We start from the raw sequence: 27464 nt of genomic DNA, 5'->3' as shown, positions 1-27464 counted from the left end.
GTCCATGCATCAAGGCATACGTTGGCCATTTTACGCTTGAAAGAACCAATTTCTGCAAGACGTAAACCTTTTTCGGTTTCTGAAAGACCAGCGTACACATATTATTTTTATACTGAACCAGAGGGGAGTCACTGCTGTCAAATTTCATATATGTGTGCGTTATCGCAGATCAACTCTGGTCCATGACGTTTGTTGGTCCATGATGTTTGTAACTATGAACAATAATGGGGGAAAACCACTACACAACACATTCATGAAAGTTTTCCGCGGTTTTTCGAGCTTGATATAAAAACGTTCCAATTCTATAATATTTCGCATCGATCAATTTAATGATCAAAAAGAACAAAATCCAAAACAAGCGCCATGTTACCGAATATGCTAGTTACACGATATTTGACAGATAGATCCCCCCTGTACTGAACGTTTGTTTTTTTTTTCTGCAACTGTTTCTAGCTGTCAAACTATCGATAATTATCGATTGCGGTCGCAAAATTATCGATAATTATCGATAGGCAGTTTTTTCGATATTTCCCATCCCTAACCCAGATCCCGCGGCAGATGTCACTTTGCGACGTTTTTCTCACTTACGTGAGTTCCGTAATAGGGTTTTGTTCACTTCACTCTGATTTCACCGTGAAGTGACCTTCATAATAAGCACCATTGTTTTGAAGCAACGGGCTTATTTGCGAAATATTTCGTAAACAGGCGACAGTAAAGGGCGGATCAACTTTTGTTTTCAGAATAAAGGCGCATTTAAAAAGGCGCAACTGAAGAAAAAATAAAAACAAGGCGAAAGAAAGATGGGCGTATCTCGTTGTCAGAATGCTTTAAGGCGAAATAGAGGTGGGCGAATCTCGTCGCAGAATGCTTTAAGGCTCATTAGAAAAGGTTAGAAGAAAGGGCAGATTTAAGCCATAAATGCACAAATTTAATGTAGTATTGTTAGAAAACTATAAGCCAGGTATATTTTACGTCGATTTTTGGTATTGATGTTAATGTTAGTCACTTCCTTTGAAATTACGATTTGAAAATGTACTTGCAAATTCTCAAACTGATATTACCCAATGTTTATCTTTTGTTAGTTGCGCCCTTATCGCAAATCACTCCGGATGTGCAAAAAGTCACTATTCGTCAATAATAAAAAAAATCATGTAAGATCTAGAACGACTTTTCAGATTTTGGATAGCTTCCCTCAAGCAGCACCAGCACGCTACTCAAGCCAGAGAGTTAGCTGATTTTTACTCAATTTGATGAATTTCAACAGAACTTTTCGTTAGTTTGCTATTGGAAAAATATATCAAAATTATGGCATATGTTCGAAAACATTGATTCAAAATTTATTCAGTGCCAGCAAGGTTAGCACGTTTGTCTTGCAGTTTATAGTCAAAATAGACTCAAGCAAAATGAAAACAGTGTATGTGTAAATATGTATATGTGTAAACCAATTCGGCCTGTAAAAAATATTGGTGCCTCAAAAAAGAACTACGAACCTACTTCAACTCGTCACTAGTCGTTTTTTGCCAAGCTAATTTGAAAATATCAAACATTTGTCACGGAAAACAGTAGACGAAGATAGCTATGGCAAAGACTTATGAATGACATATTAATCTAATTTTTCTCAAAAAAGGTAAAGCAAAACAACAATAAACTTGTTATTGTTGCAAAATTACTACGGTTATTATTTGCCTTTCGATAAGCCAAAACCCGCTTTGTTTGGTTCACCTCAGCTGAGCTGAGCAAGTAACTGAACCCTCCACAGCCAACCACAACAAAGTTGAAGAAAAAAAATGGATCCGTGTCAGTTTGAAACGCGCGTGTGTAGCGCGCCGTTTGCTTGCTCAGCTTATCTATTCAAATTTTCGCGACCCACAGAGATACAGTGATTCGTGCAATAATAGCGATAAAGACTGGCCTTGGACTAGATTCTACGTCTTGTACGTCGGGTGTCGTCACATAACTCCGCCGAAGCCATGGCCAGTGTAGGTCATCCAAAAAAAAAGTTCATGTTCCATCGTTTGGAAAAGACAATGACTTGCCAACCGTTGCCCGATCCGATCATATGGTATGTCAGATTCGCATACGCCTGTCTAGCCACTTCTTCCCAGACATCAATGTGAGTGTGAGAAACCGGTGACACTAACCCAGTCGCAAATATTTGCGCATGAGCATACCACCCCGTTTATTTGTTGCTTGTGTTCGTGTGTGCTGCGGGAGCACGATTCGGCGTTTAGTGTTCTTATCGCAACACCAACTGGTTTGTTATGGGTATCTTGAGGCTGGAAACCGTGACTCAGTGCTGACCATATGTTTGCAGCCCGCTTCCGCTGTCATTGTGCCCTTGCGCATACCAGTTAGCGATAGGGATGTAAGCACCCGGCAACCAACAGTGGGTGTTTGTATCCGGACTTTGTTTTTAGGGGGGTTGCGTTTTGTGCGTGTGTGTATTGGGTTGCAACTTTTTGGAAGCCTGCTGTGTTGATAATCACAGTCTCATACTTGTTGTATTAGTAGGGAGTTTTTTGCATCGCTAGGGTTAACCTTTTTGTGATGGATTAAATGTTGTTCAAAATATTCACTATCTAGATGGAATGCGGACATACTGTAAAGTAGCTGGTTGTAAAATGCTTCCTATGGGATAGCTAAGCACACATTTTTCCTTAATGGAGCTTAGGTTAACTGGCCGTGATGTGCACAATTTAATAATGGAAACCCTGACGACGGCTACGGCGCATGCACATGTATCGAAAGTAAATTAATTGTTCATACGAACGCCTCTATATCGTCATCAACGTCGTTGTTGTCTCAGAACGGTTACGGCCAATGGACTGTTGGCGGCATTGACCAACACACGTAAGATGGCTTTTCGCGTCGTCGATCGGTTCGAGGTATTCGTTCGGTCTCTCCGGAATAACTTTTCAATACGTCCCTAGAGCTCGCCCGATTCGCATCGGCAGTCAGTATAAATCCGTTCAGTGTGTGGAAGCAGAGAAAAACTTTTCCACCACGCCAAAAAAGAAAAAAAAACAACAAAGAAAACGGTGTAGGAAGACGCATTGCTAACAGAACAAAGATTTTCTTACGAATTGCCTATTTTTTGTGGACGTCGCAGTATCACAATTCAAGTGTTCTTGTTGTTCCCTGAAGGTGCTAACTAGCAAAATACCAGTTTATTAGTGATATTGTGCCTTCTCTAGTGCATACGGTGAGAAACGAATAGCTTCAGCATTTGTTTTGGTTCGAGTAATCAGCTGTTTTCGTCTTTCAACAAAGAGCTTGGATCCAGCACGACGACGGAGAGGTGCGTAACTTATATCAACTTCAAACGTAAGCGGATGTGCGGATTCGGGGCAAAAACCTTGGCAAACAGCAGTGCTCATAAATCACCTTTCAGTAACATTTGCCGCATCGTACTATGATATAGGTAGGTCTAGTTGTGAGTGGAAAATTTTATTCGATTGACCGACGTTACATAAAAGCTTCGCTTCCTAGAAGGGAAGAACTAAGCGCTAGTAGCAATACTGCTATCGCTTCTGCGGGGTCAGCGAACAGGGCAGGTCAGTGATTTGGGGGGAGGTACCTCGTGAGTGGCCCACTTTTTTTGCTTGTTCCGATGAGAACAAATCAACCGAGAACCAGTGCACAGGCTAAGGAAATCTGATTGTGGTGAACAAAATCAGGCTTTTCGCGAGCACAAACACACACGTGGTGTACAGATTGCATGGATCAATCGAGCGACTGTCAGCTGTTAAAGTCTTCCGTGCAAGTTCTACACATTAGTACCTTGTAGAGTGTATTGACCCCGATTGGTAGAATACAGCCCAGCGTGACAGGTTTCAAGTGAGTTGAAGCCTCAAGCAATAATTATTTTGTTCGTCATCAGGCTAGTAGGAAGTGGCAAGTACTAATGCTCGCATGGACTTATTCGGTTTGCAAATGCTATGCTACAGCGAAAAGCGATGACTGCTAGTAGCAGTGCGCATTTGCGGGATTTATTGCGTGCTTCGACGCGTAAACATAGCAACGTTGTGATAAGTAATCATGCGAATGCTACCATCACAAAAACTGCACGAAGAAGAAAAATCGGGTTTCAAATCCGGTTAGAACGGTCAGAAAAAATAAAGATCTAATTCAAACAAACTAAAGTTAGCATAGAAACGATAATTTTCATTTTTAATTTTTGATGTCGCAACATGTGTTGTTAGAAAAGAGTATTTACTAACAACTGCGTCGTATATTAATCACTCTGCATAAAACAGAGCCAAGGCCTTTCGGTACTTGCTGATTATACGGAGTCATTACAATGTTGTTTTTCATTCTCTTTTCTGTCGGTGAACCACGGTTCATACTCGTATTTACCGGTTATTTACCAACGTCACTGAATTGATAAGCTGTCCTTCATCAGTTTGGTTTGGTGAATGGTTTGTAGTGTAAATCATATGGCGACCGCGTGTGATAGCAGCGTGCACCGCGATGATTCAATTACTGTTTATCAGACCTAAATGATTGCTCTTATTTCATGAAATTGTTGCCCAGTATCCGGGGAAGGCTATCCTATCAGTTGATGTACGTCATACATCTTTCGAAAATACAACAAACCTTGAGATATGGAGGCGTTCAAGTGTTTGGTAGTAGTGATAGACATCGGACCGGGTAGATTCGGAAATCTATCGATGCGAAGTCCGATCAGAACGAAATCTTAAGTTTTATTTTAAATCAGTACGGAACTATAATGCACTGGAAAATCCAATTAGGGCAACAAGAATCAACAAGATGAATATCACAGACAGAAAACCCTCTACCCATACTTAGAAGGTTGTAAAAATGTTGGAAACCCAAAAATATAAGTTGCTCTTTTATCTAGAGCAAGAGATGCTGTTTCTGTTTTCAGTCTCAAAGCTGGTCAAACTAGTAAAAAGCCGGTTGGCCGAATCAAATAGAGAGAATTGACTCTCTGTGCAATTATGTTCACATGATGCTTAACTTCGTTTGACACTTTTAAATATATTTTTAACAGTTTCGGTGCTCCTATATTCCTTATATAACATTATTGCTAAAAATTTTACTTTACGTCGGAACTTAAAAAAACGATTTTGACATTTCTTTCAGTATTAACTATATCTCACAATAGATCATCGATGCTGATCGCAGTGAGGAAGTCCATACAAACTATATCGATATTATCAATTTTATTTTGACGTTGGACTAACGTCTATATCGAAGTTAGGCACCTGAATTTAAAAATCTAGTAATTCAACCGGGGAAAACCAGGGAAAAGTGGTCAGGTTTTGAGCGCTTATATATCAGTCATTTCTTTTCAGAATTTCGAGGTTTTGGCATCAACCGATCAGAAATTCTTTTACGGTTGAATTTATGTAACAAAAATAACCTATTGTTCGAGATACACTATTGAAAAATTGATAAATCACATCGATTGTCTAAATCATACCGAGCAACCAATCACCACCTCTCTTCACAAGCACAGTCGACACTAACGGATACAACCGATCTGACTTTGTAAACAGTCTCGCAGCTTTCAACCAATAACGAGCTCGCTTTCGGTAGCTGCAACAGGTGTTTCAACACCGTTTTAAAATGCTTCTTTTATCATTACCACTGAACAGATTCTAAACACCAATGGCTTGATTGATAGGGGAAATATTGCGCAAGATTGTCATATAATAATTTAAATATGTTTTCGATACTAAACTAGTTAAAAGTTGTGTTAAAAGTCGTGCACATTCAACCAATCACAAGCTCGCTTCTTGTTTGCTCGCGGATGGATTTTTGCTTTGGGCTATATAATAGCCTGTGTCGTCTCATAGCAGTCGTCAGTTAACAAGTGAAAGGCCACCAGGCCGGTCTTGTATAATCAGCAGCGGTGGCTGATTCCAGCGGCCAAACTGAGCTGCAGCAGAACCAGAGCGGTGGTATCAGGCAGCAGCGGCGGAGGTAGTGGGAAGCTGCATTTCTTCATTCAGTTCGGTTCTCCTTCGATCTGAGTTGGACCCCACCAGCGGTAATCCAATTCAGATATCGTTGGGTGAAAACTGCACGAAACTGCCAGAACTGCCAGAAACTGCACGAGCCAGCACCGCCACTAGGAAAGCTACCGCCATTTAGTGTGTGTGCAGTGTGCACATATAGCGTATGTGCATCTGTATTGCTATGACATTTGCGATGATAGGGATGGCGCTGTTGCGTGTGTATGGCTAGCTATAGCGTGTGTAAGACACTAGCATGTGTAGCATATTATGGCTATTGCGTGTATATCTTCAGCGTGTGTACGGATAGTTATAGCTTGTGTGTGGATAGCTGCTGCGTGTGTAATGATTAGTTATAGCGTATGTATGGATAGTAATAGCACATGGTTGGATAGCTTATGCGTGTGTATAGATAGTTGTATCGAATGTATGAAAAGAAATAGCGTGTGTATGGATAGCTTTAGCTACAGCGTGTGTATGAATAGTTTTAACGCGTGTTTAGATAGTTATAGCATGTGTGTGAATAACTATAGCGGGAGTTTATCGAAGATTATTATTGTCATTGAAAATATTAAAACGTCTTAACGAACACAGTTGTGAATTTGATTTTACAGCAGCGATTTTAACTTCTTCAGCCAGTCTTTATTCACCGAGGAAAAATTACTACCTATGAATGATCAACACTTATTTACTAGAAATTTGATTTAGATCAAAACGGGTTCTTTTGAGTATCATAAATTATTGGTAAAAAGAGTTGCAAGTTTTCTCAATGAGCATTCATTAAATTTTCGTTTTTGTTTCTCGGTGCGCGGTTTTGATTTTGTTTCTCGCACACAGAGAAAGAAACAAACTTGTCGCTATCGTGAAAAATAACAAAACAATTAGAAATGCTCTAAATCACAACTGAAGAAGTTAAGATATTATCCTGTCACTCGCCCAAACCTTGATAACAACTACCGAAAAACGTGTGATTGAGCTCTTGCTATATTGAGTTATTGAACCAAACGTTTTTGTTTTTCAAATACATGAAGTTATATGCTGGGCTGGAACTAACCTAGCATGAGTTTTATCGATTAAATGTCAAACAATTTTCAAATTTAAAATCTTCGTTTGAATCGTTCTGGGCTCCAATTTCAGATAGTTTCGTAAAGTTTGCTTTTTGCTTAGATAGGAAAATTTTACCAATTCGCTCAATTAAATGATTGTCTTGGTAGTGCAGCAAACAAAGGGTTGATTCGAATATGTATGAAATGACAGCGATTAAATAAAAGATATCCATTCTTTTAGTATATATTATTATTTATAACGTTTTAACGTCTCAGCATTCAGAAATGCACTGTTAGATAAAATTGCAGCAAATACTAGAGTTGCAATTCTCTCTATTATTTGTTTTAATGGAATATAAGAATACCGTAGTCCAACGTCATGCGGTCGTGTCTTGAATACCACCCTCCTACTTTTTTATACCAATTTTATTAACTCGGTCGAAAACCTTCAAACATTTTAAATCCTTTTTTAAATTGGACACTTTTCGACATTTCCCCACTTTTATGTGAAGAAATGTCGAATATCAAAAATATTTTTAAAATATTTTTGTTTCCAAATTTTGAAATTTTATATTGTTCAATTTTTTTGTCATTCAATAACTTTAAGTTATTTTTTCCATTTCTAAATTTTTTTTGATGTTTTTAATTTTTTTAGGTTGGACTCGATTATCCGGAGTACTTTTTTGCTGTTTGTTTTGAACAGGGTGGCGAAAAATTTTTCACAAATTCCTTGATTATCCCTGAAATATAACATTAATTTCCCTGATATTTTTTAGCATTCAGCACAAAAAAAAGCAACTCAAGAACGCAACTCTGGAATTTCAGTGAAAAAAATGTTCGATCAGATATGAAACCAAACAGTTAAGGTACCGCATTAACCATTCGCGCTGAAAAAAATCCATTTGGCGCTAAAGAGCCGTTTGAAAAAGAATCGCGTCGCGGTTAATTTTTTTCCCTTGGTTTTCAGTTTTCCCTAATGTGCTCTGATTTTCCTGATCGAAAAATGAATTCCCTGACATTCCCTGATTTTTCAGGTTTTCGACACCCTGTTTGCATTTTCACTTCGAAATTTTACCCTTACTATCCCTTCTGACATGTTTGTAACCTTCCGGCATGTTTGGGACATGTCCGAGTTAAAAGAATCAATGTCTTTTTTTTGCTTCTCAAGACTTTACTCCTTTTTATCTCAGAAACAACCTCTGGCTACGCCACTGCATCATACAAGTAAAGTGAATTGAAATAATTTTGTTTTATGATTTGATTATCCGAATAATTCGGTGAGATAAAAAAAGTGATACTTCGGATTATCGATTTTTTATGCTATTTTCATTTTTCGATGTTTTGACAATGGTTTATATATATATATATATATATATATATATATATATATATATATATATATATATATATATATATATATATATATATATATATATATATATATATATATATATATATATATATATATATATATATATATATATATATATATATATATATATATATATATATATATATATATATATATATATATATATATATATATATATATATATATGTATATAAAAAAAAGTAAAGCCTTGGTGCTACATTCCGATTCGGAACTTGACCTTCTGTTTACTATACACAGACTTCGCAGCTAACTGTTGTGTGTACAGGACAATTGCGGGGCTAGCGCTACGATCCTACTGACACTAACAGTCTCTCCCGAGTCGAGACTCGAACCTACGACGACTTTACTAAATTTTACCGAAGTTTATTCGGCCAGTAGAGAATAAGGAACAATAATTGGCTATTTTGGATAACTACTATATGATATTTTGCAAGTGTAAGAAATAATTCACTTTGTGCCACCTGAACTGTCACCTGCGACTTATCGATAATTATCGTTAGCGCTAAAATTTACGAATTTATCGATATGAAGCAATTATCGATATTAACGAGAAATATTGATAACTTTCCCATCACCTGAAAGCTTTTTCTTCAACTCATTCTGGAAGTTTTCTATCGGGTTTAGATCTAACGACTGGCTTGACCAACGAAGAGCTGCTACTTTATTTGTATCAAACCAAAATTTTAGCAGCTTCGATGAATGTTTGGGTCGTTATCTTGCCGCAAAAGCCATTTGAGGCATGTCCTCTGCGTAAGGAAGCATTACCTCCTCAATAATTCTCTTGTAACCGACAGCATTCATCGTGTTCCTAATTCGGAGTATAAGACTAATACCATACCAAGATAAACAACCCCAAACCATGATATTTCCCCCACCATGTTTTAGTTTTCTTCGTGAAGCGGAGATGAAATTCTTTTCCTGCAGGTAGCCGAACATTCAGTTGGGAATCCGAATCAAATAATTTTATCTTGTTTTTTAGGAAATATCTGAATTTTACCCCAATTTTGAATACTAAAAATAGTAGGAGGGTGGTATTCAAGACACGACCGCATGACGTTGACTACCGTATTCATATATTCCATTGAACCAAATAGTAGAGGGAATTGCAACGCTTTTTTTACAAAACTTCTGTAACAAAATTTCGAGGCACCAAAAGGTACCAGTTGCCGATTATTCTCGTTTACTGGTTAGTCCGTCCAGAATTCCAGCCATTTTAGTATTTTGCAGTAGCCATTTATTACCAACAGCCACCAGCATAACGGGTGGAACCGGCACGAGATGACCGGTACTATTTTGTCTTTCCTCCTTTCAGCTGCTAACACCTAGCGCTGTCGTGAAATTAACATCAACACAAACATGCATTTTTGCAAGGTTTTTTTCCACTAGCAGCAGCAATCGTAAAACATAAAATTCAACTAACCGCTTCTAATATAAAACTCCGAGGCACCAAAAGGTGCCAGTTGCCGATTTCTTGTTTACTGGTTTCCGCCCAGAATTCCAGCCATTTTAGTATTTTGCAGTAGCCACCAGCATTACGGGTGAAACCGGCACGAGATGACCGGTACTATTTTGGTTTTCCTCCTTTTAGCTACTAACACCGAGCGTCCGCATGTATCCGGTACGGCTTAATAATGAAACTGATGGGGTGAAATGTTCGAACGATACGTTTTATACCAAGGCTTCGTCAGATAATTAGAAAGAAGGAGGGGCTACATAGATGATGGAATGGTAGAGAAAAATGTTTCTTGAAAGCTGCGCCGGCCGCTGTCGTAATATTAACACCAACACAAACATGCATTCTTGCAAGGTTTTTTCCGCTAGCAGCAGCATTTGGTATAACAGAAAATTCAACTAGCCGCTTCTGTACCAAAATTTCGAGGCACCAAAAGGTGCCAGTTGTCGATTATATTGTTGTTTTTTGGTTAGTCCGTCCAGAATTCCAGCCATTTTAGTATTTTGCAGTAGCTATTTATTACCAACAGCCACCAGTATAACGGGTGGAACCGGCACGAGATGACCGGTACTATTTTGTTTTTCCTCCTTTCAGCTGCTAACACCTAGCGCTGTCGTGAAATTAACATCAACACAAACATGCATTTTTGCACGGTTTTTTTCCGCTAGCAGCAGCAATCGTAAAACATAAAATTCAACTAACCGCTTCTATTATAAAACTGCGAGGCACCTCGCCGCTTCTGTACCAAAATTTCGAGGCACCAAAAGGTGCCAGTTGCCGATTATAGTTTCCTGGTTAGTCCGTCCAGAATTCCTGCCATTTAAGTGTTTTGCAGTAGCCATTTACTACTAAAGCCACCAGCATTACGGGTGAAACCGGATCTCGTGCCGCGGTACTCTTTTGTATCTCCTCCTTTCAGCTGCTATCACCTAGCGTCCGCATGTCACTGGTGCGGTTTTGGAATCAGAATGATGGGGCGCCGGCCGCTTTCGTAAAATTAACACCAACAAAAAGATGCATATTTGCAAGGTTTTTTCCGCTAGCAGCAGCATAAACATCGGAAACAGAAAATGACAACAACAATAACAACAAAGTCAGATCGATTGTATCCGTTTGTGTCGACTGTGCTTGGGAAGAGAGGTAGTGATAGGCTGCGCGGTATGATTTAGACAATCGATATTAATTACCAATTTTTCAATAGTGTATCTCAAACAATAGTTTGTTTTTGTTACATAAATTTAACCGTAAAAGAATTTCTGATCGATTGATGCCAAAACCTCGAAAACCTGATTATAGATGACTGCAAAATAGGCGCTCAAAACCTGACCACTTTTCTCTGGTTTTCCCTGGTTGAATTAATAGATTTTCAAATTCAGGGGCCTAACTTCGATATAGACGTTAGTCAACGTCAAAAACAAATTACTTACCTTACCAATTAGACGGAGGCCTGTGTGGCCTTTGCTGTGTCTAAGAGTCGACGCCATTGTACTGGATCCATGGTTGTTCGTCGCCTTTTTTGCAGACTGTATAAGCTGTGGAGATCTCCTTCCATTTTGAAGACACCGCGTTCCTTTTGGGTCGTTACCTAGAACCATTTTGACTGGGCTTCCGTCGACATTCTTGCTCACCGTAGCCTCCCGATTTTAGCCGTTCGAAAACCCTAAAAGCACGCTGGTCCTCAATGAGGAAGGTCTATTTCGTGGTTTCGTGGTCGTAGAGAAATACTGGTCTAATAAGTGTTTTGCAGACGGTCAACTTGGTGGAGCCATTATGCGTCTTTTTACCTTTCTGCTAGTTTTATTGTTGGCGGGCACTAGTGAGCCCAAATAAACAAACTCATCTATCACCTCGATTTCGTCATCGTCAATTAGAATCCGTTGTGGGAGGCTAACAGAGTTTTCCCTCGAGCCTCTACTTCTCATGTATTTTGTTTTCGACGTGTTCATGACAAGTCCAACCTGATTAGCTTCTGTTTTAAGTTTGCCGTACACTTCCGTCAACGTATCAATGCCGTCAGTGAAGTCTACTGGTCGGTCTTCCTGAAGATCATACTACTCGCATGACAATGTTAAAAAGCAGACATGAAAGCCGATCACCTTGCCGGAGCCCTCTTCGAGATTCAAAAGGATTCGAGTGTCCCGGAAACTCAAACTGTACACTCCATCCATCGTCGCTCTGACCAATCACGTAAATTTGTCCGGGACCCCGTGTTCATGCATAATTTGCCATAGCAGATCTCGTTCGATTATGTCATACGCCGCTCTGAAGTCGATGAATAGGTGGTGCGTTGTTACATTGCACAATGGTCCAGAAACCAAATTTAGGAGGAAATTTGGGTCTAGAGCTCTATAGCAATGTTTTAGAGAAAAACTTTCTTCTACAAAGTTGTTACATATGATAATGCGCTTATTGAAAAATTATCAAAAATTAGGGTGACCAAAATTTTCGAAGCAATCAACCATCTAACTTTTTTATCTTTGAAGATAAAAGAAAAACTTGTTCTACAATGTTATAGCTCCAATAATTTTAAGTAACTTTGTAAAAAAAAGTTTTTTTCTATCGTTGAAAACAACCGATTTATAATGAAAAAACACATTTTGCGCTCTAACTTCTTTATTTCGAGTTTCACCTTTAAACTGCCTTCGAACGACTTTTAAAGCTTTTTTAAGAGAAGCAATTTGCAATTCTGATATCGTAAATATCTCTATTCTACTCAAAGTTATTGATGTTTTTCTTCAAAAAACATGCGTTTTTCATTTGTATGTCATTCATTTTGGGGCAAACATAAAAAATATCTCTTGGTCTCATTTTGAAGGGCATACTTGACTCTATAAATGGAGGAACTTTTAGAGATATGTTATTTTTTAAATTTGAGTAGATTCAATTTAAAAACAAGACGAAAATTTCAATAATTTTATACATTATGCATATAAAAGCACCCAGATTTATGTTTTGGTATTTTTTCTTATAACGTTCTTCCCTGTGTTTCGCGCACGTTTATATCGTTCACATTCGCTCTCGTACGGTGCTGCATTCTTTCTTCTTTACTAACTGTTTACATTCGCCGTGAAACCAGTCGTTTTTTCGATTCGAGGCGGCTGTACCTAGTGTCGCTCTAGCTGTGCTACTCATAGCGGATCGTATGACTCTCCAGCCATCTTCAAAAGAGCCAGCGCCAAGCTATAAAGAATCAAGTAAATAATAGTGAAGAAGGTAAATAAATGTTTCGAAATTCGGGAGAAATTTACAAAAAAAAAGAAAAGAAAATCTATAGCATCATCCTTGTTATGATATTTAAAGCTTTCTATACCAAGCAGTTAGTTGAGAAAAAGTAAAAAGTTATCCTGAAAATTTAACCACAAACAAATTGTGAATGTGTTCACTCTTTTGCTTTTTTTTCAAGAAAAAGTGATATCCCAATTTGTATAAATTTTTCATAAGTTCAACTGCTAAAAGTTTGTGAAATTTGCAGAAATTGGTATGGTTTCGAAAAATAAAAAAACATTTGTAGAACAAGAAAATGTATGGCAATGAAGTTAAGATGTCCTAATCATTTTTGATTAGACAGCAGGAAATTAAAATTCAATTTTTTTTTACTTCTATGGAAACAGTCCGATCTTAAATTATCTACTTCAGAAAACCGATTATAGATATCAAATGCTTTACAAATCATTAGTTATTTGTATGGCATATTAATCCGATTGGTCTCTGAAGCCGACATGTTTAAACACTAGCAGTGATTGAGCTACTATGCTGAGAAACTTTCCGCTCTGGCACTTGTTTGTGGCAATCATAAAATGAAAATGTCACGTCGTAGTAAAAGACTAGTTATATCTATTACTTTTAAATTCATTGCGCAGTAGCGCGGCCGCCACGAATTTGTGAGACTTAATTTATCAATCTGATTTTTATTTCAATCATACCTTACATTTCAAAGTAAAAGCAAAAAAAAAAGTCTGTGCGTTAGTTATTTCCAAACGCAGCTCGCAATTAAGTTTAACCGTATCAACGGAATGTACCCACTATAATCAACAGAGATACGGTAGCGGTTGTATGTAAGGAAAATTTGTTGAGTAATCATACTGTAGAGATAACCTGGGTGCTATTTCACCTGGGTGATAGTGTCACAGATTATAAGATTGCATACGTTGGCATTAGATGTTAGATTATGTTTCGGCAGCGCGAGATTCGTAAAAAACTTTAATAATGTGCATCTTTTCTAGCCGACAGCTATAGCAGCAAATGCGCAGAGTTGCTTAGTAACCTTCAATCATAATTTTGACCGTTCAAGTCTGTTTGAACGAAAATAAAAATACGATTTTTTTTAATTAACTTACTTTTTTTTACTTTCAATTTCTGTCCGTGTCCCCTCTGACAATCTCTTCTATGTAAATCCGCTTGCGTGTCCCAATTTCTGCTGACATCACGCATACTGAAAATCAACTCGACATGACACATTGTAGACAGTAACTAACGGAAACCTGCAAAATGCAACCGATTTTGTATATTTAATTTCTGTTTTGAATTTGTTTAAATTATATGTACTTCTCTTTAGTTCCCAATTTGTTTGGTTGAAAGTAGGATAGTCCACGACTTGTTCTTTACTTTTTATTCATTTATGTTGGAATGCTCACAACAACAATTTCTTATCAAAATGCACAATATTTCAAACATATTATAAGCCTTTATCAGCAATAATACATTCAGATCATTTCTAAAAAAGCGAAGTCACTATTCTGTGATAATGTGATAACACAATCATAGCAAGCATATGCACATGACAGCCTCTTACTGGCCACAACATTGTTGTGTCGCAACAACGTACTTAATGCACACACGGATCTACGCCATAAGCGTACGTTACTTTGCAAGCTTACTTTCATCACGTGCGGTCTTACGGCAGACAGTGAATTATCTATGAGTTATCTCTGGGTTGCTCTAATATTTGCACAATCGCAATTATCATTGCGAAAATGACATTCATGGCGTTTTCCACCTTAATTTTTATTAGGGTCGTTACGAAAACAGATGATTCAACAACATAAATTATACGACATTTTTCTCGAATGTCCCCACCAGTAACTGATACATAATGACGATTTGCGGAAATTTCCTGCTAGCATTAGTTTATTCACATGCCGAGGACAACCTCGCGTGTGTCGTTAGACTCATGTAATTTTAATCAGCTCTAGCTGCTGTCTTTGGACATGATCAATGAGACGTCGTCGTTAGAGTAGTATGTTTAACCCTCATCACCTGCGGATGATGTTATTCAAACAATGAACTGTCCTTCGAATACCGTATGGAAGTCATCGGAAGGTCAGTTAATTAGGCTTCCATTTGTACGACCAAAGGAGTGTAAAATGTAAGCACGTACCTTCCTCGTGCTGAGATTCCATCGTTGAAATAATGAGTAAGCGACATCTATAATGCAATCGTATTCTGAGCGGAAATGCTGAACATAAAAAAAACTCGGTTGCAGTGTTATAGCACTAATTTTATCTTCATCATGAAATAATCGAAGTATGCAATGACTTCGACTTTTCAATTTGAAGTTCATTTCAATTGACTCTAGTGAAGTTTTTCATTCATTTTTTAGTGATTATTTTGGCGATCACTTTATACAAGCAACAGCTCACAGCCAACTAATGTTGGACTTTGTCCTTACCCAATGCTGTTGGAGTTGTTAGACTCAAGCTGGGTAAACCAGAAACTGTCGCGTCGTATTTTAATTATGACCCAGACGCTAATCACCGACGTGTGCAGTTTATTAGTTAGTTGGGTTCTACACATCGAAAGACGCTCTCACAATTTTTGTTTGGGAATGATCCATTATTGATATCATTCATCTGGCAGGGAAAAAGTATTCGCTCCCCCACTTATATTTATACTTGCATTTCACGGAACCCTTGTGTTGTTGTCACTTACAGCGCAGTACAATTTTCAGCAGAATGAATACGCTGTTTATTTGCTCGTGCATGGAATCGTTGTCTATGGCACAAAATGCGATTTATTATAAGTGGAGAAGCTAATGAGTATAACAAGTTTTCGCACCTATCGACTTGCGTTCGGTTATTTTGAATAGAACTGACAAAAGCACACGCATACATGATTCAGCATACTGAGGCGAATTGACGTTTTCTAAATCAACATTAATTATCATGCATAAACAATGTGAATTAGGATGTTTGGGTTCTCCAAATTCAACGCCTCCTGTTCGAAGAAACGTTTCCACCAATCGAACAAAAAATCCAGCTCTACTTTTGAAGGTGGGTTGATGTGGATCGTCAGTATTCAAAACCCTCAGCAAGTAGTTTGTGTGCATGTGGAGCAGTTCAGCACCCGAGATGAGTGCACGTGTACCAAATAACTCGAAAATGTCAACAAACATTCGCAATTGCTCTGCTTACGTACACATGGCAGTGGTTGATGAAGGTTACCTACAATAACAGAAAGAGGTTATCTGAGATGGTCTGAGACTTGATTTTCGTTATAATATTCATTTTTTAAATACTGTGCCTACCTTTTCATGCTGCATAGGCGACATGTATCATCTTGAAGTTTATTTATAACCTTCAAGTGATAACGGCTCGGACAATGCCCTGTTATTAAACCTTTATATGTGCTTAGATCTTTCTCTGAAAGCTCCAGTATTTTGCGAGTCATAGAAACGTACGGTGTGATGAACCGCTTCGACTGCCTGCCAATGCAATGAAAGTGTTTGTCCAGTTGAATTCCACCTTCAAAATCTCTCGTGCCTTCAGCTTCATTCTGAGTGCAGAAGCGGATGAGCCACAGAAGGGTTCTGGTCGTATGAACAGATGAGAGACGATCCAACTCTTGCAAGTTCATCGGCTCTTCCGTTTCCATCGATTCCACAGTGAGCAGGAACCAAATATGTATAAATTTATTTGATTATTACAACCTAGTGTTTGAAGTGATTGAACACACTCCCAGACAAGTTTTGATGTGCGTATCGCAGACGTCGAAGCATTTAAAGCTGCGTGACTTTCAGCAATGATGCAAATATTTGAGTCTGTATTTTCTGCGTAGGCATACAACAGAACATTCTAGAATTACTTGGACTTCAGCTTGGAAGACAGGCTATTGGCCCATTGGAATTGACAGGACTATTCCTGGGCCAGTTACCCCTGCTCCCACTCGACTGTTCATTTGAACCATCTGTGTATAAAATTATTGTTTCTGAACGGAGATCGGGACCACCGCGTTCTCAAACATTCGGAATCGTCTTTCAAAATTGTATCTTTTCTCCATCCAGTCTTCATTGTTGACAAGGGGATTGATACAATTTTTAGACCCTTAGAATTTTTTTCGGGTTCTAATTGTATAAATTAATGCAGTGGAAGCATGAAGAGTCTTCCAATGCCTTGGTAGGTGTGCTTCTCATTGCATCCGTTATTGAAAGAGTGGCTAGCCGCTGAAGTTTTTCCAGCTTATCTTGGGCACCTTTCTTTTTTGTTTTTGGCCACCAAACCAGTGAAGCGTCTTGGGTCTTACAATAGCCGAATAAATCCGAAGGATCATTCTCGATTTTAGTCCCCACTGTTTGCCAAAAGTTATATTACATATCCATAGAGTATTTGTAGCTTTGCTTATTGTCTGCTCTGGATGTCTATTCCAGTCAAGTTTTTTGTTAAGGTGTATTCCTAGGTATTTGACGTTGTCTGAGAGTTCCAAGAAGTCATCTTTTAATCTTATATTATTCAGCATAATTTTTTCCTTCGGGTAAATGAAACGATAGTAGTTTTTGAAGGCTTTACGTTTAAGCCTTTCTTATCGCACTACGAGGAAACAATGTTTATGGTGATTTGCATCCGATCAGCGACTATATCATCAGCGAATACAAATATTTCAATACCTTTGTCTATCAATTTTCTAAGATCATCAACAATAGTTGATGACAAAGACCACATCACGTCTCGTTGCGAACATCCTTTTACAGCTTTTACACTTATAGTAGGAGCTTCCAAGGTTTTCTGATATTTCTCTTCTGATAACATCTCGTTGATCCAATGAATAATGCAACTGTCGAAACCACGTTTCTTAATAGCCGCAGTCGTTGAGTAAGCTAGAGCTCCTTCCATATCAAGCAACGCCCTAAATGATTTTTTTTGCTGAAAAAATTTTCTCTGTTTTTGTAACAATCGTATGAAGTGCTGTTAAAGACGATTTACTTTCCGGTTTGATTTTTGATTGATTGGATTCTTTTGAAGGGACTTTAAGCCCAAACGGCCATTAATCCCTATTACTTTCCGGATAGTCAAATTGATATTTGCTAAGAGGAGTTTTGGAAAAATATGACGACTTTGTGTTCGCCGATTAGTTTTTCCTTTGTTTCGAGGAAAAACTGACGAAATGCTGATTTGCTTAAAGGATTTTGATGTTTTGTTCCTTTTGTTGGCTTTGGAAATGGTGATTACCTGTACTTGTCGCTCCCGGAATATAACTTAAAATTAAGCTTTATTGAATCCCAGTGCGTCTTGAACTGTCCTACAGATCAGACGTTTTTTCGGTTGCTTGTGGACTGGTCTTTGACTGCCTATAGCTTCAAAGTTTGTGTTTTGTCAGTGTGTCTTTTAAAGACTACCTGAAAGTTATTTCCCATCAGTCTTTCTCAAGACTACCTACTTTTGAATTTAACATTTGTTTTAACTTTTTTCGTATCACCTGAAATGGCTGGATGGAAAAAGAAACCTCGCATCGCTGCGGGGAGGAAAAGAGAGGCATCTCTTTCTGACACATCGAGTGTCTGTAGTGTCAATCCTTTTGATATTTTGCCTGAGCAAGAAGCTGGTGAAATGGAAGTTACCAATAATGAAACTATACAAAATATAAAATCTTTAAAAAAGGAGAAAGTTCCACCTATTGTGGTAACTATTTCTTCTGAATTTAATATATTCAAAAAGGAACTTTCAACGTTTGTTTCTGACGTTAAAGTTACCTATCAAATTGGCCGTAGAGGTGAATGCCGCCTATTAGCCGACTCAGTAAAGGGTCGTGATCGTCTTGTTCAGTATTTAACTGACAAGATGTACAAATTTTTTACATATGACACCAAGAACGCCAAGCCGTTCAAGGTTGTCTTAAAAGGTCTCATCAACGATCAAACCGTTGATGAGATCAAACTTACTTTAACAGAATTACTTGGCATAGCCCCTACCCAAGTAATTCTAATGAAACAAAAATCACGAGGCGAAAACAGTCACAGAACTGGAATTTCCCTTGTTAATTATCTAATTCATTTTAACCGCAATGAGGTTAACAACTTAAAATTTTTTGAAAAAGCACATGCTTTGTATAATGTGCGTGTAAAGTGGGAAATTTATAGGAAGTATGGCGGAGGTGAAAAGCATATCACCCAATGCCGTACTTGCCAACGTTATGGCCATGGTTCAAATTCTGTAACATGGACCAAAAATGTCTTAATTGTGGAGACTCTTCTCACAAAAAGGACACATGTCCTGTGAAAGAGAGTAAAAATTTTCGCTGTGCGAATTGTAACGGCAACCATATGTCAAATTTTTATCAATGCCCAGTCCGTTTAGCAATTGTTAAGGCAAGGCAAGGTAAACAAAATTCAATTTCTCAATTAAAACCAACTTCAAAACAAAATTCTCCAAGCGTACCAGTGACGCATAGTTTACCTACTCCTTTGCATACCCGTTTAACTTATGCACAGGTTACAGGTAGTTCGAACATTATACCGCCTAGTGTTGGTAGTTCGAAAATGACCGTTAATATGGGTAAGCAAAACAGGCTAGAAAATAATTGTACACCTATCACTCCAGCTAATATTGCTGCCGAAAATATTTTTTCTAATGTCAACTGCCTGGGGCCTATTACGGCAGGTAAACTTTCTTTTTTGCAACAGGCAATGTTCGATCTTATGAACGCCATGTTGCAGGCAAAATCAATGTTTGAAGCCATTCAAATAGGCACAAATTTTACTATTAAAATTGTTTCTAATTTAAAATTTAGCAATGATTTTAAATAAAACAATTAAAATATTAAATTGGAATGCTCGCTCATTGAAGGCCAATGAGAATGAGCTTTTTAACTTTTTAACAGTGAATAATGTGCATATTGCAATTATTACTGAAACATTTTTGAAACCTAACATAAAATTAAAATATGATCCCAATTACGTGGTTCATAGATATGATAGGATTCAGGGTTCCGGCGGTGGAGTTGCAATTGTTATTCATCGCCGAATCAAACATCGTGCTCTTCCCCATCTTGAGACGAAAGTTATTGAAACTTTGGGAATTGAAGTTCAAACTGAACTTGGGATTTTATTTATTGCCGCAGCATATTTACCATTTCAATGCACACGCGAGCTCAAAAATTATTTTAAAGGTGATTTACAAAAACTCACCAGAAATCGTTCGAAATTTTTCATAATCGGCGATTTTAACGCTAAACATCGTTCATGGAAGAATTCTCAAAGTAATTCCAATGGCAAAATTTTATTCAACGATTGTTCTTCAGGATACTATTCTATTTTGTCTCCGAATAGTCCTACATGCTTTTCTTCTGTAAGAAACCCTTCAACAATTGATTTGGTGCTTACAGATCAAAGTCATGTATGTAGTGATTTGATCACACATGCTGACTTTGATTCTGATCATCTTCCAATAACTTTTTCTTTATCACATGAATCAGTTTTAAACCATATGAGCTCTGTTTTTAATTAAAACAAGGCTAATTGGGAAAGATACAAAACTCATATTGAGAGAAATTTCAATAATGAGCTTGATTTGCAAAACGAAGTGAGTATTGATTCCGCTTTGGACGCATTAAAATGTGCAATTGTTGATGCCAGGAATTATTCTGTTCCAAAGACTCAAGTGAAATTTGATTCACCAATAATTGACGAAAATCTTCAACTTCTAATTCGTTTGAAAAATGTCCGCAGACGTCAATATCAACGTTCTCGTGACCCTGTTTTTAAAACTATTTATAAAGATTTACAGAAAGAGGTTAAACATAGATTTACTCTTCTGAGAAATCAAAATTTTGAGACTAAAGTTGAAAAATTGAAACCATATTCAAAACCATTTTGGAAGCTGTCGAAGATTCTTAAGAAACCTTCAAAGCCTATTCCAGTTTTAAAAGATGGTGAACGTTTTCTTGTATCCAATGAACAAAAGGCTCAAAGACTTGCTCAGCAGTTTGAGAGTGTTCATAACTCAAATTTGAATTTTGTGAGTCCAATTGAAAATGAAGTCACACGTCAATTTGATTTAATTTCTTCCCAGAATTTTTTACCTGCAGAAATAATTGAAACTAACTTGAATGAGATTAAATCAATTATTAAAAATTTCAAAAATATGAAAGCACCTGGTGACGATGGAATCTTTAATATACTAATCAAACATCTCCCTGAGAGCACAATGGAATTTTTAGTGAAAATTTTCAATTGCTGCTTCAAAATTGCATATTTTCCCAAATTATGGAAAAATGCAAAAATTACTCCCATTTTAAAACCGGATAAGAACCCAGCTGAAGTTTCAAGTTATCGACCAATCAGTTTGCTTTCTTCAATAAGTAAACTGTTTGAGAGAGTTATTCTTAACAGAATGATGTCACACATCAACGAAAATTCAATTTTTGCAAATGAACAGTTTGGATTTCGCCATGGGCATTCCACAACTCATCAATTGCTCAGAGTTACTAATATGATACGAGCTAACAAATCTGGAGGTTATTCCACTGGAGCTGCTCTTTTAGACATAGAAAAAGCATTCGACAGTGTTTGGCATAAAGGTTTGATTGCGAAATTGCAAACTTTTAATTTTCCAATTTTCCTAATCAAAATTTTAAAAAATTATCTTACTGATCGAACTCTGCAGGTTGTCTATCAGAATTCAAAATCTGATAGATTTCCTGTCAGAGCAGGTGTGCCTCAAGGTTCAGTCTTGGGTCCAGTCCTGTACAACATATTCACTTCAGATCTTCCTGATTTGCCTCCAGGGTGCACAAAGTCATTGTTCTGCGATGACACAAGCATTTCCGTAAAAGGAAAAAGTCTTCGTGTCATATGCAGTCGATTGCAGAAAAGTTTAGATATTTTTTCTTCCTACTTGCAAAAGTGGAAAATCTCTCCCAATGCTTCTAAAACTTAAATGATAATTTTTCCGCATAAGCCTAGGGCTTCTTTCCTCAAGCCAAACAATAATCACGTTGTCAAGATGAATGGGGTTATTTTAAGTTGGTCCGACAAGGTTAAGTACTTGGGACTAATTTATGATAAAAAACTTATTTTCAAAGAGCACATTGAGAGTATACAAGCCAAGTGCATCAAATATACGAGATGTTTATATCCTCTCATTAACAGGAATTCTAAACTTTGTTTAAAGAACAAACTTTTGATTTACAAACAAATTTTTAGACCAGCAATGCTTTATGCTGTACCGATCTGGTCAAGTTGCTGTTCAACAAGGAAGAAAACGCTCCAAAGGATTCAGAATAAAATTCTGAAAATGATTTTGAAGCGTCCTCCTTGGTTTGGTACACTCGAATTACATAGACTTACTGGTGTTGAACCATTAGAAGCTATGTCAAATAAAATTATTAACAATTTTCGACAAAAATCGTTGCAATCCTCAATTGCTACGATAAGCTCTCTTTATAGCCAATAAGTTAGCAATTAAGTTAGTTGTAAGTTTACTTCCCCTTTTCTGACAAGTAGGTTTAAATCCCTACGAATGATAAGTCCTAATTGCGAAAGCAAACAAATCCTAACAATTAAAATTACAAATTTCTAACAGTGTTGAGAAGTCACCATTTGTGATTGGACACACATACTCATTATTTACTAATATTTATCATAAATACTTAAGCTACTAACAAATCCCCCCTTAAAAAAAAAAAAAAAAAAAAAAAAGCTTTATTGAAGGAGTTTTGTTAAAATAGGTATTTAAACTGCTATACCCCTCTGTAGTAGTACAGGATAAATTCTGTCCCTACCAGGAGCCGATTGCCCATCAACTCTACTTCAGTCATCATTTTCACTGTTTCGTGAATTTCCGTCCTGATTTCAAGAAATTCCAGGTCTTGATGCAGATGTACTTTGGTCATTGCTCGAGTCAATAACCTACCCGGGGAAATGTGTTCTCATCATTAGCTCTAATGTTTTAATAGTAGAGCTCGTATAAGAACCACCTTCTTTCCTTAGAGTACCTAATTCATTCGAATGATTTTTCGCAAGGATTCAGATTGCTGGATTATTTTCGATGTTTTTACATGTATGCCTCCAATGTATCCTTTTTTTGGAGAGCTTCGTAGCCGCAAGGTTACAGAGTTCGCTTTGATAACCACTCGCGTGGGTTCGAATCTTAGTAGAATCATTCCATTTGGTTTTCAAAGGACTTTAACATGGGTTTATTCTCAGGCTCTCCACTACATACCCTTCTTTCACGCTGAATTCTATAGTACCCCTGCTGACTTTCATCCCAACAAAAATAAATACCTTTTATAATAAAACTGGTCTGAGTAACGTATAATAGTTCTCTTCAGGGACTTGTAACTATGGCGCGATCTTGACTGTCGGAACGAGGTTCCGATGACTCCTTCCTCTTGACAAAATATAAGTCCTACTTATAATAAAACTGACCAGAGGTGAAGCTTTAAGTCCCTCTTCAGGGAATTGCGATTATGACGCGGTGTTGGTAGGAGGAACGATGTATCGATAAGACTCCTTCCTCTTGACAAAATGCCCTTCTTATAATAAAACTGATTTCAGGAATATTTATCCTCTCCAGGGAATTGTAATTGGCGATATTGACACAGGGAGCGAGGTTTCGGGAAGAATTTTTCCAATTGACATAATAAGTCCCTCTTAGAGTTAACCTGGCCAGAGAGGAACGTTAGGTGTAGTCTCACTCCAGAGAATTGTAATTTGGCGATATTAATAGGATAAAAGGCGGCTCGGCATAGTAGAGCTTGCTTGAAAGGAAAGAATAAACTATCACACACAAGCACGGATATGAATGAAAAGCGTATCATTTACTTTGATAGTGATACTGCCAATAAGGAGAAAACACCTGGGCAATACCACAATGGATCAAATGTCTCTGGTCGCAGTGATGAGTCCACACACAGAGAAAAAAATGCATCCTTTTTGATCTTCGGATTTCTTCATTATAGGCGGTGAGGGACTATTTGTATTCGTCCCACTGATTAGTTCGCTTAGCCCGGTTGAACAGGTTCCAGTTTTTTTCCGAAGATTTTCTAAGGTTCGATACCATCAAGGTACCTCTTTGTTTGCAGAGCGTACCTTCGTGGGGCAGCAATCAAAATATGATTGTTGGATCTAATTTGAGAGACGTTTTGAGGTTTCTTCCAGCTCTCTGTATGTTTGAGAACATCCTTCAGAGATGTTCAAATCCCCCATTAGTTTCGAATTACATTGCTCCCAGTTTGTTTTTCTAATATCTCTTAGGAATTCAGTGTGTTGCTGATTAGCTTCGTAATCAAATAATATGTGCTTATAATCAGAAAAGGATGCTAGTTTTTTATCCTACCAGAGATCGTAGGACAGCGTAAGGTTAAGTCAAGAACTTCTTGTTTTATTACATTTACAAAAGTTGGTTTATTCCCCTTCATTGCATTTCCATATCTATTCCTCGTTATGATATGAAGTCTAAAAGGCACTCACCTCTGGTGTTAATGTCTGTGCTAGCCCAAACCGTATGATGAGCGTTCGCATCACATTCTATTAAAGAAGACTTATTATGTTTCTTGCAATAGGAAACCAATTTTGCGACCGCTGGTGGAGGAACTTACAGATTTTAGGCTTGCCGTGGGTTGTTGGTGCCTCCAGTATGATCGCTGTTAGGTCTCTTGAAATAAATTCTGTAATTGGAAAAAAAAATTATTCTCCCGTTTACTAAGATTGCAGCTTTTGGCGAGGGCTGGCAGTCGTCGTAAACTAGCTTACATGTATTTGTGGGAATTCCTTGTATCCTACTGTATATATGTCCATGGCCCTGAATTAATGCTACGTTCAGTTTGCTCTCTGTGAATCGCCTCCAAAGTACAACAGTTGCTTGCTTTGCGTGGTGCAGATTCACTTGAACTCATTTAAGGTGAAACGGGATTGTGGTCTTTTCCTATACAATTTTGAGGTTAGAGTTTTTTTTTACTTTTGTAGTTTAAGCGTAACAAAATCGGCTTCCACTAAAAAAACAGCACTCATATTGCTACTTCAGGCATGCAACAGTTGTGAAAACAATTAATAAAAGTTTCATGTACGTAGTCTTCATAAATCAAGAGAAAATTAGATTGCAAAATTCGAGTTGATCGCGACCACGTCCCGTTTCACCTTAATGTTCTTCTTGTTCATAGCTGTTGTTTGGATTTTCGCAACGTTGTGGTAGTCCTTGCTTCCCACTGTTTGATATGCGGTTGCCAGTATTTGGATTTTTTGCCTGCAGATTTATTTTCCTGAAATCCGGCATTAATCCTTGTCCTCAGACGGAAAAATCAATGAATTCGTTAATTTACCCGATCAACTTCAATTAAATTTGTCTGGTTTTTCTACATATCAGCTGCCGTAAACACTCAGTAGTACTAGATCAAACAATTCGGAACTATAATTGTGCTTATAAAAGGCTAACAAATTATTTTAAAAAGTGAAATTCACTATAATATTTTGACAATTTATTTTTTTTATGCTGAACAAATCGCCAAATTGAATATGGACAATTTTAAAAGCTTTAGCACCTGGTTCTTCATGCAACGTAATTTCAAACTATTTACGATGAGTTTGAATGGCAATGGAGAAGTGAGGTTTCTGTTTGGATGATTTTATTCCCGCAGTATTTCGAGGAAAAAGAAACTCATTTGGAATGTGGATCGAATATCTTTCATAATCATGTGAACCTTGATTGAGTGCACTTGGTGGTGAAAAACGAATGTATGTACCTGAACCAACCAAAATATGTAATGGGGCAAGATGGGAGGTAAAGCATGCAAAAGCTAATGTCTTACAAGTAACGATACCTCAAGCAAAAATCAAGCCGAGGATGTTCTCATTGCAATAAAAGCAGTCATTTCAAACAATTTGCCTATTGAGTTTAAACTATCCAATATCGGTTCGTCATGCATTTGCAGACTATAAACAAATCGCAAGGTCAATCTTTGGAAGTATGTGGAATCAACCAGGAGTTCCCATGCCTTCAACGTTTAAATTATTTAAATATAGAGAAAAAAATGGGCGGGACGAATATTGCCGGATCAGCTAGTCTCAAAATTAACAAGTACAAAAAAGTAGTTGTTACAAATGATTCACTGTCTGAAACCACTGCTAGTCTAACAAAAAGCATGGCCAACTCAGCCGAAAACACCAGAAAACAGGATACCTACTCGAAAATCACCGAGAAACAAGTTCTGAAAGCCTCTCGCCTAGAAGACTGCTTCACAAAAGTGGCATTTGATGCAACAATAATCATGTCTTATCGCTGAGCAATAAACCAAATTTAGACTGTTTCATCCGCTGTGTTAAATAGTAAAGTAAATAACCCACTTCCACTATTCATACGTATAGTAAATGATATGACTCACGAGTCACGACTGGCTGCAAAAAATATAGAGAAACAACTTCCTCAGTTACGCCACTATAATATGAGAAATGTGCTACAGGTTGATTAATGTTTTTGCTCAAGTATATTCTCATGGTAACTTAAAATTCGCTTCATCTCATGCATATTGGTCCGCAAGCTCACACGTGTCACCCACGTAATGCTCACCCAAGGCACTAATCCTTTCTTCACCCGCTTTTATTTCGATCGCACGTGTATGACCTACATTTTCTTTCTGTTTCGTCTCGATTTGCAGACTCCGACATGTTGCTGAGGAGCAACAGCAGCAAGCAGCAGTATATACAGTTGCAAAACACATATCGTGATTGAATCAGGACAAAGATCTCATGACGTCGGTTGGCTGTTAACCTTGTGCTAACTGTTGGCGACAGATAGTGGACGTTCCGGTGAATCCACCGGTGATCAGTCGCACCTGGAGTACGCATGATTGAACGCTGGCCGCACAAAAGCAGTCGCCATTATTCGGTAAACGAGTTGGCCTTCGCCGGGGGCATTTGCACGGAACTGGCAGCGTTTGCTTCTATGAGTTGTTGCAAATATTGTTCAAACTTTGTCGAAGAGGACGACGACGACGAATTGTGTTTTTTACTTGTGAACGGCTAAAGTGAGCGAGAAACGGTAGTTTATCAAACAGGATGGGCGAGGAAAGCGTCGAGTGCAGCGAGAGCAAACTGATCAACAAAAACGGCGACTACAGCCCTGTCAAACAGCTAGACAATGGTGATATGATGCGAATTGATAGCCACAAAATGATTGGTAAGTTTGAAGGGGGGTTGTGCGTCCAACGTCAAACTAAATGATTGATTTGTTTGCAATAGTACTAGTACTCGTATTGAACCGCTGTAGTGGTCATGTGAGTAGACTGAGTGTTTGTTTACGCGTGGGAATGATAGCAAATTGAGATTTGCATCTCACAATTGTGTTGCGTGTTCGATCTCGGAGATGTCGAGTAATCAGTCATTTAAC

The 27464-nt window shown here is 37.8% G+C and overlaps 1 protein-coding gene across 5 annotated transcripts in view; it reads left to right on the top strand.

Annotated features, from left to right (window-relative positions):
* Window positions 1-27464, top strand: part of LOC129718193 (monocarboxylate transporter 12) — a 44571-nt gene that overhangs the window by 4208 nt on the left and 12899 nt on the right. Inside the window, exons 1-3 of one of the 5 annotated variants that reach the window (XM_055668696.1) lie at window positions 2857-3202; window positions 3271-3298; window positions 26734-27254. In XM_055668696.1, the coding sequence (XP_055524671.1) occupies window positions 27134-27254 (121 nt within the window). In that variant the 5' untranslated portion in view covers window positions 2857-3202; window positions 3271-3298; window positions 26734-27133. Of the gene's footprint in view, window positions 1-2856; window positions 3422-26733; window positions 27255-27464 lie in introns of those variants that run through there. The other 4 variants (XM_055668692.1, XM_055668695.1, XM_055668691.1 and 1 more) reach the window with 4 other exon arrangements.

This window comes from Wyeomyia smithii, chromosome 1 (assembly GCF_029784165.1).
Source record: "Wyeomyia smithii strain HCP4-BCI-WySm-NY-G18 chromosome 1, ASM2978416v1, whole genome shotgun sequence".
NCBI classification, from domain to species: domain Eukaryota; kingdom Metazoa; phylum Arthropoda; class Insecta; order Diptera; family Culicidae; genus Wyeomyia; species Wyeomyia smithii.
The sequence above is the reverse complement of the archived record's forward strand: the minus strand, read 5'-3'. Positions and strand labels throughout refer to the sequence as shown.